Source organism: Dama dama, chromosome 1, assembly GCF_033118175.1.
Source record: "Dama dama isolate Ldn47 chromosome 1, ASM3311817v1, whole genome shotgun sequence".
Lineage (NCBI taxonomy): Eukaryota > Metazoa > Chordata > Mammalia > Artiodactyla > Cervidae > Dama > Dama dama.
This window is the reverse complement of record NC_083681.1, coordinates 60,881,350-60,895,565: the sequence shown is the minus strand read 5'-3', so window position 1 is coordinate 60,895,565 and position 14,216 is coordinate 60,881,350. Positions and strand designations below refer to the sequence as shown.

The 14,216-nt window shown below is 37.6% G+C and overlaps 1 protein-coding gene across 1 annotated transcript in view; it reads left to right on the top strand.

Moving 5' to 3' along the window:
* The window catches only part of DCDC1 (doublecortin domain containing 1), a 455,120-nt gene that overhangs the window by 45,474 nt on the left and 395,430 nt on the right, over positions 1-14,216 (top strand). The window contains exons 4-5 of the mRNA XM_061149231.1: positions 143-296; positions 768-930. Of these exons, the coding sequence (XP_061005214.1) occupies positions 143-296; positions 768-930 (317 nt within the window). The remainder of the gene's footprint in view (positions 1-142; positions 297-767; positions 931-14,216) is intronic.

The window sequence follows — 14,216 nt, the reverse complement described above, 5'->3', positions numbered from 1 at the left end:
ACTCTATTAAAAAAATTTTTTTTGAGGAATACTTAGGAACAATCATTAGTGCTTATATGTGTTGAAAATGTCCAGGATAATATTTACATAAAAATGCTTACTAATTAACATTCACCAATTGTTGTGTGTTTTTTTTCTTTAGATTTGCAGAGTTCTCTTCAAAATTTAAGTGGGACCAGAATTGGCACAGATTGTCTCAAAGACACAAACTTCAACCCAGACTGATTAGAGTAACAGCTTACAAAAATGGATCTAGAACCGTCTTTGCCAAAGTTACTGGACCAACCATCACCTTGGTAACTAGTATCCAAAAGTTTTCAGTGCTTTATTTCTTCCCTTATTCTCTTTATATATAGAAAGTGAGAAAGATGACATTTATTGTTTAAAATTTTCTTTATAGTTATCTGAATCTCTAGGTAGTTTATATGTATATATATAGATTTCACAGACATTCCATTCATTTTTGATCAATATATAAGTAGTATATCTAATTAAACAAATACAATGACTATATCTTATAGACTTATTAGAATGATGCAACATTCAAGGACTAAAATTTGAGAATCAGCTATTCTCAGTGTTGAGATGAACCTATTTGTATATTTTCAACTGCTACAAAATAACCATATTGGTGGTGTTTCTGAGTTACTTAACTTGGCAAGTGGCTGAGTGAGTTTCTGTTTTGATCACTGCACCTTTTTGCTTGGTGGAAATGTGTTCCTTTCCTTGTCCTCAGTAGCTCTCCCTTACCTCTTGTTTTCTATTAGTTGCTGGAGGAGTGCACAGAAAAGCTGAATCTGAACATGGCCGCACGACGAGTGTTCTTGGCAGACGGCAGTGAAGCCCTCGAACCTGAAGACATACCCCGCGAAGCAGACGTTTATGTTTCAACGGGAGAGCCCTTTTTAGATCCATTCAAAAAAATTAAAGGTAAAAATGAAAAAAAAAAACTTGTATTTCCACACACAGTAAATTGCTTAAGGGGCGCAATTAAAAAATGATTTTCATCCTGTCTTTTTTGCATGGTTTAACAAAACTAATGTTTACGCATTTACAGCTCAGTAAGAGGATAATGTGCTTAATGAAAGAAAAATCCACTGACAGCCACGTTTATTGCCCTTCATTAGCATTGGTGCTTAATTTAATATAGATCTGAATAGACATTAGGGAGCCTGCAGGAGGTTAAATGGTGAAAATATAATAAATTAAATCAGAGATTATTGAATTTACTGTTTAGTTTCTGTGACACTCAACAGACATAATTCATTAGACTTATTCTCTCAGAAAATAGCTCAAAGTTTCAAGTATCATTTATTCATTTATACTCTTGATCTTTTTTCAGATGGTATTAACATAATTTTGAAAATGTGACCAATAATGAACATAATTCTTATATACATGTGATTTCCCTAACAAAATTTTTATAAGATAAATGCCACAGCATGTCTTTTATATAATTTATGTATATATGTAAAATATATATGTTTTATGGTAATATAAATTATATATTTATAATGTGATATGTATAGACATACTTTTGTAGCAAAGATCTCTTTGTAGAAAAAGAAAGTCCATTGTTTCTAATGTTTCAGAAATGTGGAGATTTTCTAAGGAAAAAAAAATTCTTTCTTTAGTGAGAAAGAGTATGTTTTAAGAGAGAAATAAAAATGCCACTATCCAGGTATGTCATACCCAGGGCCTGTTATCAAGTGCTATGTATGCTAATCACATTTAAATAACATAAGAACTTTGCCATACAAATTCAGTGTATCTAACTGCTGTATTCCCCTCTGCTTTTTCTATCTTATTAGAAGTTTTTTTTTTTTTTCTGCAATTGCTATAAAGCCAGTGAACCAAAGGCAAGTCTAGGCAGTCATTGCATAAATAGAAGAAAAGTAATTCTGGAGTTCATTACAGAGGAAGTGATGAAAATTCTTCCTCTATTAATGTTATTATATAAAATGATACTAGAATTTCTATCTCTTTAAGAATACTTGATCATCAAGAAATAATTTCTTGAATTCAATAAAAAGTTCAAGGTAATTTGGTCCTTGTAAAGAAACTTGTTGCTACAATACTCAGTAAAAATAAGCTATGCAGTAGTGTAGACCCAGATATTTTTCAAAATTGTTTTGTACTTTAAAATATGGCTGCCTTTATTTTGTATTCATGAATCATCTCTTTGTATAGAAGCATGAGTCTTTGTGGGTAAATGTTTCTGTGACTTTTATATTCAGATATCTATGTAATGAATACTTCCTTAAGACCCTTGGTTATTTTTATTAATAAGAAATACTTGTCTTTCTTATGATCATGGTATTTTAGAAGAGATATATAAAAATTATTTATAGCTAAGCTTCTTAAAAGATCTGGGCGTGAATGCCTAAAATGACAATGTTACCCACATGACAAAGCTTGGTGGATGATTTTTAAATGTACAAACTAATTTCCTCCTACTTTTTGTTTTCTCTTTTATCCTTTTAAAGCCAAGTCTAGAACAAAAAACTTCTCTGCTTTGTCTGCACATCTTTGGCTGTGTCTCACTGTGACATGCACTGCTGTTCTTTTAGCACCAAAATGTTGGCACACACTCCTGAAAATTTCACACCATCTCTTGCTGGATCAGCAAGCTTAACCCACCAAAATCTGGTGTTGTGCAATGGTTTTTGACTGATAATCAATCTTTATGCTGCTCGACAGTTGTTGCTGGGACACGGAGTAGAGCAGGTGGCAGATGTGCCTTGTCTTTTGAGAAAAGAAATTGTAGGTGAGCTTGGACACAGACTAGCATATCACATGTCCATTAAAAAGACTTAAGTATAATGGGAAAAAAGCCATCCATGTAAGTTAAGCTCACAGATAAGCCTATAAGCCTAAAGCCTGATATTGGTTTCTTTCAGAACAAGAACATAAACACAAATAATTTATTTGATATATATATATGTAATTTATCATATATGTGTATATAACTTGAGAGGGGTGGGGGAGATTTCACATATATGTATATCACCTGCATATTCTCACCTACATATTCACATGTACTTTTTCAAATCAGGCTAAAATGAGCTCTTTTGCATGAGTGTTATAGATTATCAATAATAATGTCAACTTGTCATGAGTTTACCATAAAAATAAAACATGTATGAATAGCTCTGAAAGTGGTAGATAGATTTAAGTAAGGAGACATTCTCAGAAGTTGGAAAATTCTACTTTCTAAAGGTAAATAAGGGGAAAACACCTGACAGAGTTTGGTGTTACTGTTGCATCTTTGCAGATGAACATGAATATTTTATGTACAATGAACAAACAAGCATTAGAGTCAGTAAATGGTCATTATTTTAATATACTGTTTTTCATTCATTCAGCAAACATCAATTCAAAGTCTACTATGTGCCAGTCCTAGGCCAGATCAGAGCCAGATAATAAAAAAGGGGACTTACAATCTAATTTCTTTGTTGTCATTATTCCTTCACCTCTAATTTTAAAGAAAAAAAAATTAAACCAAATCCTTTGGTCCTCCAAATGAAAATTTGCTCTATTTCTGGCACAGAAAAGTAAAATAAATCTATGTATATTTTGACAATTGTATTTCCATACTCCATTGTATTCTTATTCTTTGGGAAAATAGTATAGATAGTGCAAATTGCCTTGGAACTAATTCCAGATTTACTAAGGTAGAAAGAGACCTGCAGAACATCTCTGATTTTTTAAATGCTTTACCACCCCTTTTGAGCATCACTGTTGACAACCAGTGGCACTGGATTTAGTAGAAAGCCAGAGAACTATTCATCACATACCTCCAAACACAAAGCTTTCATACAGAGGTCAAGCCAGGGTCAAGACTGACATGAAGCACTCCCTGTTGAAATGCAATGTTAGAATAATTCTTACATTTGAAGTTGAATGCATAAACAGAAAGATTAATTGTGTGTGGGGAAAAGCAGAAAGAATTTTTATGAAGATTATTGATGAAGATCAACTGTCTTATTAGGTCTTGTAATTCTGCCATTTGAAGATTCTGAAATTTATTAACGATTCCTCTAAAACTATGAAGATATAGTTAATGAATTGTTTCAAAGGGCGTTTTTAAAGTTTTCAGTTTCATGAGCATACCTCTTAGGCTTTATTCACAGTTTCCTGAATCTTCTGCTTCATGATAGCACAATGAAAATTCTTGCATCAGATTCCTGGAATTTAAAGAGTTCAGCTCCTTTAGAACTGCTAGGAGCTATAGGCAATGTAAACCTAGCATAAAAAATGGTTCATGCCCCACACTTGCTTAAATGTCTTAAAGAAGATGAGGGGAAAAACAGTTTGAACCTAATTCATTAGGTCCAAGTTTCACTGTATAGAGTTCTGAGATTGGTTAAATTTTTTTTACTTCTATATTTCCATTCTCTTCTATAGATCCTATTTTACTCTTTGGCTTTCAGAGTTATCATTTACGGTGATTCATTTCAGTCCTGAGTTTTGTTAACCAGAAATGAAACTGAGTATTATGAATAGAATTTTACATCTTTTATATTTCTGTATTGTGAAGATGTAGTCACAGAGAAAAAAATCCATGAAGAGTATTCTTAATACTACACCTAAGATCTAAATTTAAACCTAGAGATTTCTGCTAACTGCCATGTGATCTACAAAATGAGATAATTTGCTGTGACAGCTTGTGATTGACAAGAATATGTGTGAGCACATTTAAAATAGGCCATCTTTTCATGTAGAAATAAATGTCAGTGAAATGATGGATTGTCATCATTTTAATTATTGATGATTTGGAAATATTTCAATTCCACGACATACAAGACACATTCTAAATAGCAGCATAACACTTTTTCTCATATGTGCATCAATAATGAAATGTTCTGTCATATTTTGTTTCTCAAAAAATGCATTAGTTTAATGAACCTGGATTCATGCATTATATTCTGTTCCATTATATGTCTCCTGAGTTTGTTGCTTTTTAAATGGTTGTGTTAAAAGCACAAGTTTCAAGAAATGACTTACTACCCACATCACACCTTGCTTTTCTTGCTGCTGAATCTCAAGACAGTGCTACAGTCTACACCAGTGGCTGCATTAGTCCTGCTAAAGCTAATATTGGGCTCTGTGATGCTCACCCACAGGGTGACCACTACTTAACTTGGGCAGCTGCAATAGGACTTAGGGTGGGTGTTCCCAAATTCTCTATTATCACTTTGAATAGTATGTGCATTAGGCAAGATTGTCAGTCCATCTTCTCTCTCACTTGGCTACATATACCAAAAGCAGGAACATGATATTATGTGGAGAAAAAGAACTCTCTTCTGAGATAGCACATTATTCTTTTATCTGTTTCTGCAAGGGGGGATAAAACTATAGGCATGTATGTTATGTTTTTTCCTATTCCAAATATTTTAAACCTATAATTAAGTGTGTACAGTGCCCTTACTATGTGATTAGATGTGGGTCTGAAGATCATTACAAAAGATGCGCCCCCGACCCCGCAAAAAAATCCTTAGCCAATAGAAAAATTTAGAGCATGCATCCAGTAGCATCTCATACTGTCAGAATATCAAATCATTGAGGAACACCTGAATTATTGACATATCATGAATTGTTGAATATATTTCATATATTCACAGAGAAGCTATACTTGTTTAGTGAAGATGCCTGTGAACCTGTAACTGTCCTGATAATTTGAATACTTCCTGCAAGCCATACACTCACCCATGTGCTTTAAGTGTATTATGCTTTCTCTGTACAACCCCTGAGTTAATGCTACAAATCCGGTCTCTTATATGCCATTCTAAAATACAGAATTGCAGATAACCAAACAATTTTTTCATAACTCACTTGATAGCACAACCTTATTTGGTATAAATAATCAATTGTTTTGATGAAAAATAATATGTTTGATTATGGGCTGCTACTGTAGACCTTGCTGGGCATATTAAATAGTATTTGATATATGCAACATATTAACATTTTTTAATTCTAAAATTTCTACTATGGAATCACATCTGATAATAAGGGTTTTGAATACAGCCTTTTTTGTCTGCAAAGAAATTTGATAAACTTTAATTCTCATGAATTAAATTATAACTCAGAAGAGTTATAAATTATAATTTATAATTATAAATTAAATTATAACTCAGAAGAGTTATAAATACTGTGTTTATCACCGGGAGCTGTTTGCTACATGGATAAAAGTGGACAGAGAGAATACCTCCTTGACAAGAGCTAAGACAGTGTGTGAGAAGTAATAAAGAGCTGAGTCAGTGTGTGAGAAGTAATAAAAAAAGAAATTATGGTTCTGTTTAAGGAGGCAGAGGAGTAGTCAAAGAGAGACCATTCATTCATTCAATCATTTCCTCAAGAAGTATTTATTGAGTTCCTACAATATGCCAGTATATGGTGTGAACAAGACAGGTCTCATGGAGCTTAGGTTCTAATAAGGTAGAAGAAGCAATGGACATAAACATATACAGAACTAAGTTATTTAGTGACAGTGTGAAGTGTTATAAAGAAAAATAAGAAGGGTGGTATCATAAAAACAAATAATGTCATGGAAACAAAAGGAGGGAGTTTAAAAACTGAGCCAAGCATTTCCAGTAACCTTGAAGTCTAATCTTTTAGGCTGTTGTCTATCTACCCTGCTTGCTACTTTACCTGAGAGTTCATTTATATATCCTATAGGTACTCTTTCAGGATTTTGCCTTCTAAAGCGTTTGTTTCTGAAGCTTTGAGACATCTGTTAGGAGAGACATAAGAAATGCATTATCATTTAGTGGGAAGAGCACTAGACTTGAAATCAGATGATCTTGCAAGATTCTAGTCCCTCTTATATGACCTCGGGCAGACTGATCTGCACTTCAGTGTCCTTACTTGTATATCGAGGTAAAAATATCTTAATGGATTATTGGATATTGTCTTCTTTTTCTAAAAAGAAAAATTATTTGGAAATTAAATGTCTATAAATCCCTCATCTAAATAGAACACTGAAAATAGCATTTCATAAGTATAACTAGGACTCCAAGTACTGTTAAGATGCCAAGGCTAGTTATTAGAACCTCGTGTCCACTCTTACCTCCCCAGAATAGTTGCCTGGATATAGGAAAATAGCAACAGCACAATCATTTGGCTCTGCTTTACCATCACTGCCAGGGAAGCAAACTACTCTGTGAACCTGGGCAAGTGGCTTAAAACCTCTCTAACCCCCAGTTTCCTCATCTATTATATATAAACTGAGTCAATAATGAACATCTCACAGGGTAATTATGAGGAGTAAATACAATAATGTGTATAAAAGTCTGCTGCACATAATAGGTGTCTAAAACATTATTTTTCCATCTGCTCTTTGTCTGTTTTCCCTCTTTTGCTCCATCTCTTGTTTGACTCATTTCCACCAGCTTACCATATAGACTGGCACAAGTACCTGATTTTACTACTACAGGTGCTTGCTAGGTCCAGGATCTTAAAATATTTACAACCAAGTTAAAATCACGAGCAAGCACTTGTGCTACAGCATGATATGGAAATCTGAGTTAGAGCCTTTGAACTCTCACTATGTTCTACTATTTGCCTTGAGAATTTTTCTGAGGTGTAAGTCAAAATCAAGTCCTTTTATGAAAGGAGCTCCAAATGGCCTTGCTCTGCTCTATTCTGAAAGTCGACTTTTAAAATATGTTTATGACCCAAGGCTAGCCTTAACTTTAAGCTGCCACAACTTATTCCAAGAAAGTTCATAGAAAAGTTCAGGGAAAGGGTGACAACATTTTGACTGGCACAAGAGATGGGATGTTTGTAATTTTAATCAAATTTAAATTGAAGACATACTTCAAATGATATGTCAGACTCGTGTTACCGAGTTAAAATCTAATGACAACCACTGTCATTATTAGTTAAGTATAGCCATCACACCTATAGCAATAAATGATGACACTTAAGAACATGCAGAAACAAAGAACGCAAGTATTTAGAGAAAAGGGAGTGACTAGAAACCCAGTTGAACACAGGAATGTGACCTGGATTTAATCTATTTACCAAACATAGAAGCAATTGTATTTTGAGCAGATGATATAATTGAATATAGCAGTATGTTTTCTTACTGTCAGAGCATTTATATTTTATAAACTCATCATCTTGCATCCATGAAATGATGTGCTTGTTCATATTTAAGGTCATTATCTATACTTTCAAGACAGCCAGAGCATTAGTGTATTTTCAAGTTTATTGCCCAACTACAAGAGAATTAATTTTTTTAAAAAGATTTTTAATAAGCTTATGGATTTGACGTTGCAAGTTTGCTGCTTTTATTCTGGTGACAGAAGAAAGCAGTATTCTCTTTGCCTCGCACACGCGAAATGGAAAATTACGACGTGGGGAGCACCCAGATTTATTTAATTTCATGACAGGCATTGGTGTTTTTGAAGTAGGCTGAGAAAATGTGGTGATGTTGTAAATAGACCTTCTAATGCTAGAACATGCTTTATCTTTTTCATGATTTAGTTATAAACAAAACATGAAAATAAAATAGGATGTGAATTCTTCACAATAAATTATTGGGGCATAATGTTCTGAGTGCTGCCAGAAAGTAAGTGTATGAACATAAACAGTCAAGGGACTTGGCTGGGATATAGCCCTTTGGGGAAGTTTTTCCAAAGGTTTTGTCCAGCCTCCTCTGGAACTTCAGTGGAGTGCAGGCCCCACCCCTATCCTTACCCAGATGGTCATGAGGCTTTGGAACCCACTAGGGGTGGCTACCACAATTAGGAGATGAGATGATAATGAAAATAGCACCCTTTCTTTGACAATTGCATGTGTGGGGAATTTGCTGAGAGTACTGTCAATAAGGGGAAGATGGAAGAACCCTTCAAAGAGGACTTCCAAGTCTCCTGCTTTTGAGATCCCTGAATGGACAGGCGTTGTACTTGGTCCTGCTTCCTGGGGAGGCTCTCATTAGTAAGGCCAAGCTTATTCTCAGTGTGGTCTTTTGTGATCATCAGACTTGTGATGACTGTTGTCCTCTCTAAACCAGGCTTCCTCAGGGCATAAACCATGGCTGCCTTGTTCACCATCTTTTTGTGGGGGGGTGGGCACAGGGCCTGGCACTTAATAGATGCTCAACAAACGTTGTTCAGTGGTTGAATGAAAAACCAAATAGGTACTATGGTGAACCATGCATGTTCCATGGTGGGAGGGGAAGTAAAGGCCTCATTAGAGCATCCTGTTGGGCCAGCAAACAGTAAGTGGACATTTAGAAGGAGTATATTAAAAATCCCCCATCCCAAATTCTTGTGTAGATTTGTGAATGTTCCTGTTTGGCAAGGGGCGTGAGTAAACCAGCCCAAGAATAATTCCATGGCAGAGAGGCTAATGGTAATGCTAACGCTTGTCTGAGACCAGACAATGGTCCGAAGTGGAGTGCTGGGATAAATGATTCTTTCAGGAACTTTTTGACCTGAGATTTTCAGTCTTCCCACATCCTGTCAGGAATGCCCTTTCTTACCCATTCTCTCCCCTCAGTCTTTTTTTTTTCTTTCTTTTGATGGTTGGAGAAGGCAGAGGAGAGGCTTTCTTCTTCATTTAACGCTTCCCTTTGTATTTCTCATAGTACCTTGCATACAGTAGGTGCTTATTGACTATTATTGAAAGTCAGGAAGTAAGAAAGAGATAGTGTGACCTTTGGGAAGGTTTAGGGCCACTGCTCCCTGCTGTGCAGAGTTGAAGGACCTCAGAGCTGGGTCGGGGTGGGGAGGCTGTTTTCCAATTCTAACAGGTACCCGATAGCCTCAGCCCTGGGAGGGATGTCAAGGTTGTGAAATAAGACAAAAGACAGACGCATAGGAAGCATTTGTTAGCTCTGCATAGCTACTATGTTTCCTGAGACGTTCAAGGTGGGTTTAGATGGCAGCACATTTCTTATTTTAATACTCAGGCAGGCTTCCTGCCCCCCATGCCCCCCTTGCTCCCCTTCACCACTTGATTATTCCTCATTCCACCCACTGCTAGCCTCAGTTAATCCTCTACCTCACCAGAGCCAAAACCTACTCAGGTCTATATTGAGCATCCTTGGGTACTCCATACTGGCATAAGATCAGATTCTGTTTTTCTTCTTACCTCTGGAAGTAATAATGTTTACCCTGGCTGTCTTAAATTGAAGAAAATAGGGGGAACCACCAGGCCTTTCAGGTATGACCTAAATCAAATCCCTTAACAATTATACAGTGGAAGTGATGAATAGCTTCAAGGGATTAGATCTGATAGAGTGCCTGAAGTCCTTTGGGTGGAGGTTCATGACATTGTACAGGAGGCAGTGATCAAGACCATCCCCAAGAAAAAGAAATACAAAAAGGCAAAATGGTTGTCTGAGGAGGGTTTACAAACAGCTGAGAAAAGAAGCGAAGCGAAAGGCAAAGGAGAAAAAGGAAAGATATTCCCATTTGAATGCAGAGTTCCAGAGAATAGCAAGGAGAGATAATAAAGCTTTCCTCAGTGATCAATGCAAAGAAATAGAAGAAAACAATGGAATGGGAAAGACTATAGATCTCTTCAAGAAAATTAGAGATACCAAGGGAACTTTTCATGCAAAGATGGGCACAATAAAGGACAGAAATGGTATGGACCTAACAGAAGGAGAAGATATTAAGAACAGGTGGCAAGAATACACAGAAAAACTATTCAAAAAAGATCATGATCAAGATAACCACGATGGTGTGATCACTCACCTAGAGCCAGACATCCTGGAATGTGAAGTCAAGTGGGCCTTAGGAAGTATCTCTACGAAAAAAGCCAGTGGAGATGATGGAATTCCAGTTGAGCTATTTCAAATCCTGAAAGACGATGCTGTGAAAGTGCTGCACTCAATATGCCAGCAAATTTGGAAAACTCAGCAGTGGCCGCAAGACAGGAAAAGGTCAGTTTCCATTCCAATCCCAAAGAAAGGCAATGCCAAAAAATGTTCACTACCACACAGTTGCACTCATCTCACACACTAGCAAAGTAATGTCAAATTCTCCAAGCCAGGCTTCAACAGTACATAAACTGTGAACTTCCAGACATTCGAGCTGGTTTTAGAAAAGGCAGAGGAACCAGAGATCAAATTGCCAACATCCGCTGGATCATTGAAAAAACAAGGGAGTTCCAGAAAAACATCTACTTGTGCTTTATTGACCATGCCAAAGCCTTTGACTGTGTGGATCACAATAAACTGTGGAAGATTCTGAAAGAGATGGGAATACCAGACCACCTGATCTGCCTCTTGAGAAATCTGTATGCAGGTCAGGAAGCAACAGTTAGAACTAGACATGGAACAACAGATGGGTTCCAAATCAGGAAAGGAGTACGTCAAGGCTGTATATTGTTACCCTGCTTATTTAACTTAAATACAGAGTACATCATGAGAAATGCTCTGGACTGGATGAAGCACAAGCTGGAATCAAGATTGCCAGGAGAAATATCAATAACCTCAGATATGCAGGCGACACCACCCTTATGGCAGAAAGTGAGGAAGAACTAAAGAGCCTCTTGATGAAAGTGATAGAAGAGAGTGATAAAGTTGGCTTACAACTCAACATTCAGAAAACTAAGATCATGGAATCTGGTCCCATCACTTCATGGCAAATAGATGGGGAAACAGTGACAGACTTTATTTTCTTGGGCTCCAAAATCACTGCAGATGGTGACTGCAGCCATGAAATTAAAAGACGCTTGCTCCTTGGAAGGAAAGTTATGACCAACCTATATAGCATATTAAAAAGCAGAGACATTACTTTGCCAACAAAGGTCCATCTAGTCAAGGCTATGGTTTTTGCAGCAGTCATGTATGAATATGAGAGTTGGACTATAAAGAAAGCTGAGTGCAGAAGAATTGATGCTTTTGAACTGTGGTGTTGGAGAAGACTCCTGGAGAGTTGGAGAGTCCTGTGGACTGCGAGGAGATCCAACCAGTCCATCATAAATGAAATCAATCCTGAATATTCATTGGAAAGACTTATGCTGAAGCTGAAACTCCAATACTCTGGCCACCTGATGCAAAGAACTGACTCATTTGAAAAGACCTTGGTGCTGGGAAAGATTGAGGGCAGTTGGAGAAGGGGACAACAGAGGATGAGATGGTTGGTTGACATCACCGACTCAATGGACATGAATTTGAGTAAACTTCAGGAGTTGGTGAAGGACAGGGAGGCCAGGCATGCTGCAGTCCATGGGGTTGCAAAGAGTCGGACACAACTGAGTGACTGAACTGAACTGAACTAAACTGGCTGTCAGCCCTCACCACCCTTCTTCATATGAAGGCATAGGTCCCTGGAGTTGTGATGTTAAGAACATACACCTTTTGTTGCTAAATGCAAGGGCTCCCTGGTTCTCCATTAGCTCTCAGACGGGAGCCCACGGCCCACGCTTTGGGACGCGATGATTTGGGTCTTACCCCAACAGCTTTGTCTCGTAGGGAAGTGTGTTTTGCCTTCACGTAAGGAAGATTTTTTCCAGTAGTTCCTTCTATCCAGAAGATTAGAGTAGCTTGCTCTGGGGAGTGTGGAGCTTCTTTGCATTGTCCAGAAGCTCTGATCTGCATAAGCTCCAGCTCTGGCCTCTCAGTTTTCCGTGTCCTCCCAATGGTCCATCATATTGTTGCCTAACTCTGGATTTTCACCTGCACTGTTTTCTCTTCTTGGGGTATGCTCTCCCTCTCTTGCCCACTCCAAGTATGCTTCAAGTCCGACCTCATATCCTTCCCCTGCAAAGCCTTTCTTGCTCACCACAGGCTGTGGCGTTGCTGCTTCTCCAGGCCCCCTCAACACCCTGGGACATCTCTGACTAGGCGCGTGCCGTAATGTGTTGTTTCCCTGAAGAACTCTGAGGTACCCCCTGTGCAGCCTCTCTAGCACGGAACATGTGTTAGAGACTCGGTGAATGTATGTTGAGTGAGTAATAGAGTAAATGAAATGGGTAGGTAGAATCAATAATTTTTAAAGTTTCATGGGTTTTATAGTTCTGAACCAAGCAAAGTAATTCACTAAGCTTCTGACTGTTCTGCTGCTTCTTTCTCTGAGCTGTTCTCCATGATACATATTCTGGTTTCTGGGTAAGTTCAAGGAGGGACATGGTAATGAAAAAACTAATTAATTATGAGTATAAAAATGTAATATTTTCCCAATATTCAGAGAAAATATAAGTCAAGGTAATATCTACCTGAAAATATTACCTAATATCCACCTAATGAAATAATAGTCGTGCTCTGATCTGACATGTTTGACAAATAGTCTCCAAATATTTGTAAAGCATTTACTATAGGATTAAACACTATTTCGGGTGCTGTCTCTGCAGCAGGGAACAAATGCTTACATTGAAAATGTATGATCAACTTTTTTTATTTTGTTAAACCTCCAGCAAGCATACTGTTTACAACATACCAGATACTAGAGGTGGTTGTTGTTGTGTTGCTTAGTCATGTCCAACTCATTTGTGACCCCATAGACCATAACACGACAGGCTCCTCCATCCACAGATTTTCCTGGCAAGAATACTGGAGTGGGTTGCCATTTCCTTTTCCAGGGGATAGGTCTTCCTGATCCAGGGATCAAGCCTGCATCTTCTGCATTGGCAGGCTGATTCTTTACCAATGCACCACCTGGGAAGTCCACATACTAGAGGTACACAGATGAGAAAACATTTCATACAGTTGAAATGTTCAAAGTCTAACAGGGACACACATACAAAAACAGAAGTTCAATAAAATGAGGGATACTCATTCTCGATAAGTTGAGGCTATGAAGCCTGAAGAAAGTAGTTAAAGGTGGTGGCACTGAGTTGAGAAGGAAAGAAGATGGAGAGGGAAAGTCATGATCAAAAGTTAGAATAAGAAAAGAGCATGGTATGTGCCCATTGTTTATTCACGGCTCCCTGCACCTCTGCAGAGGAGTATTCTCTCAGACTCCTTTACTGCAGTGGTTCTCAGCTAGAGAAAATTCTGTCTGCTAAATGTGAACATTTAGCAATGTCTGGAAACGTTTCTTGCTTGTCCCAATGGGGGCAGGTTCCAATGGCATCTAGTGAGTAGAGGCCAGTGTTAGTCACTCAGTTGTGTCTGACTCTGTGACCCCATGAACTATAGCCTGCTAGGCTCCTCTGTCCATGAAAATCTCCAGGCAAGAATACTGGAGCAGGTAGCCATTCCCTTCTCCAGGGAACCTTCCCCACCCAGCGATTGAATCAAGATCTCCTGCATTGCA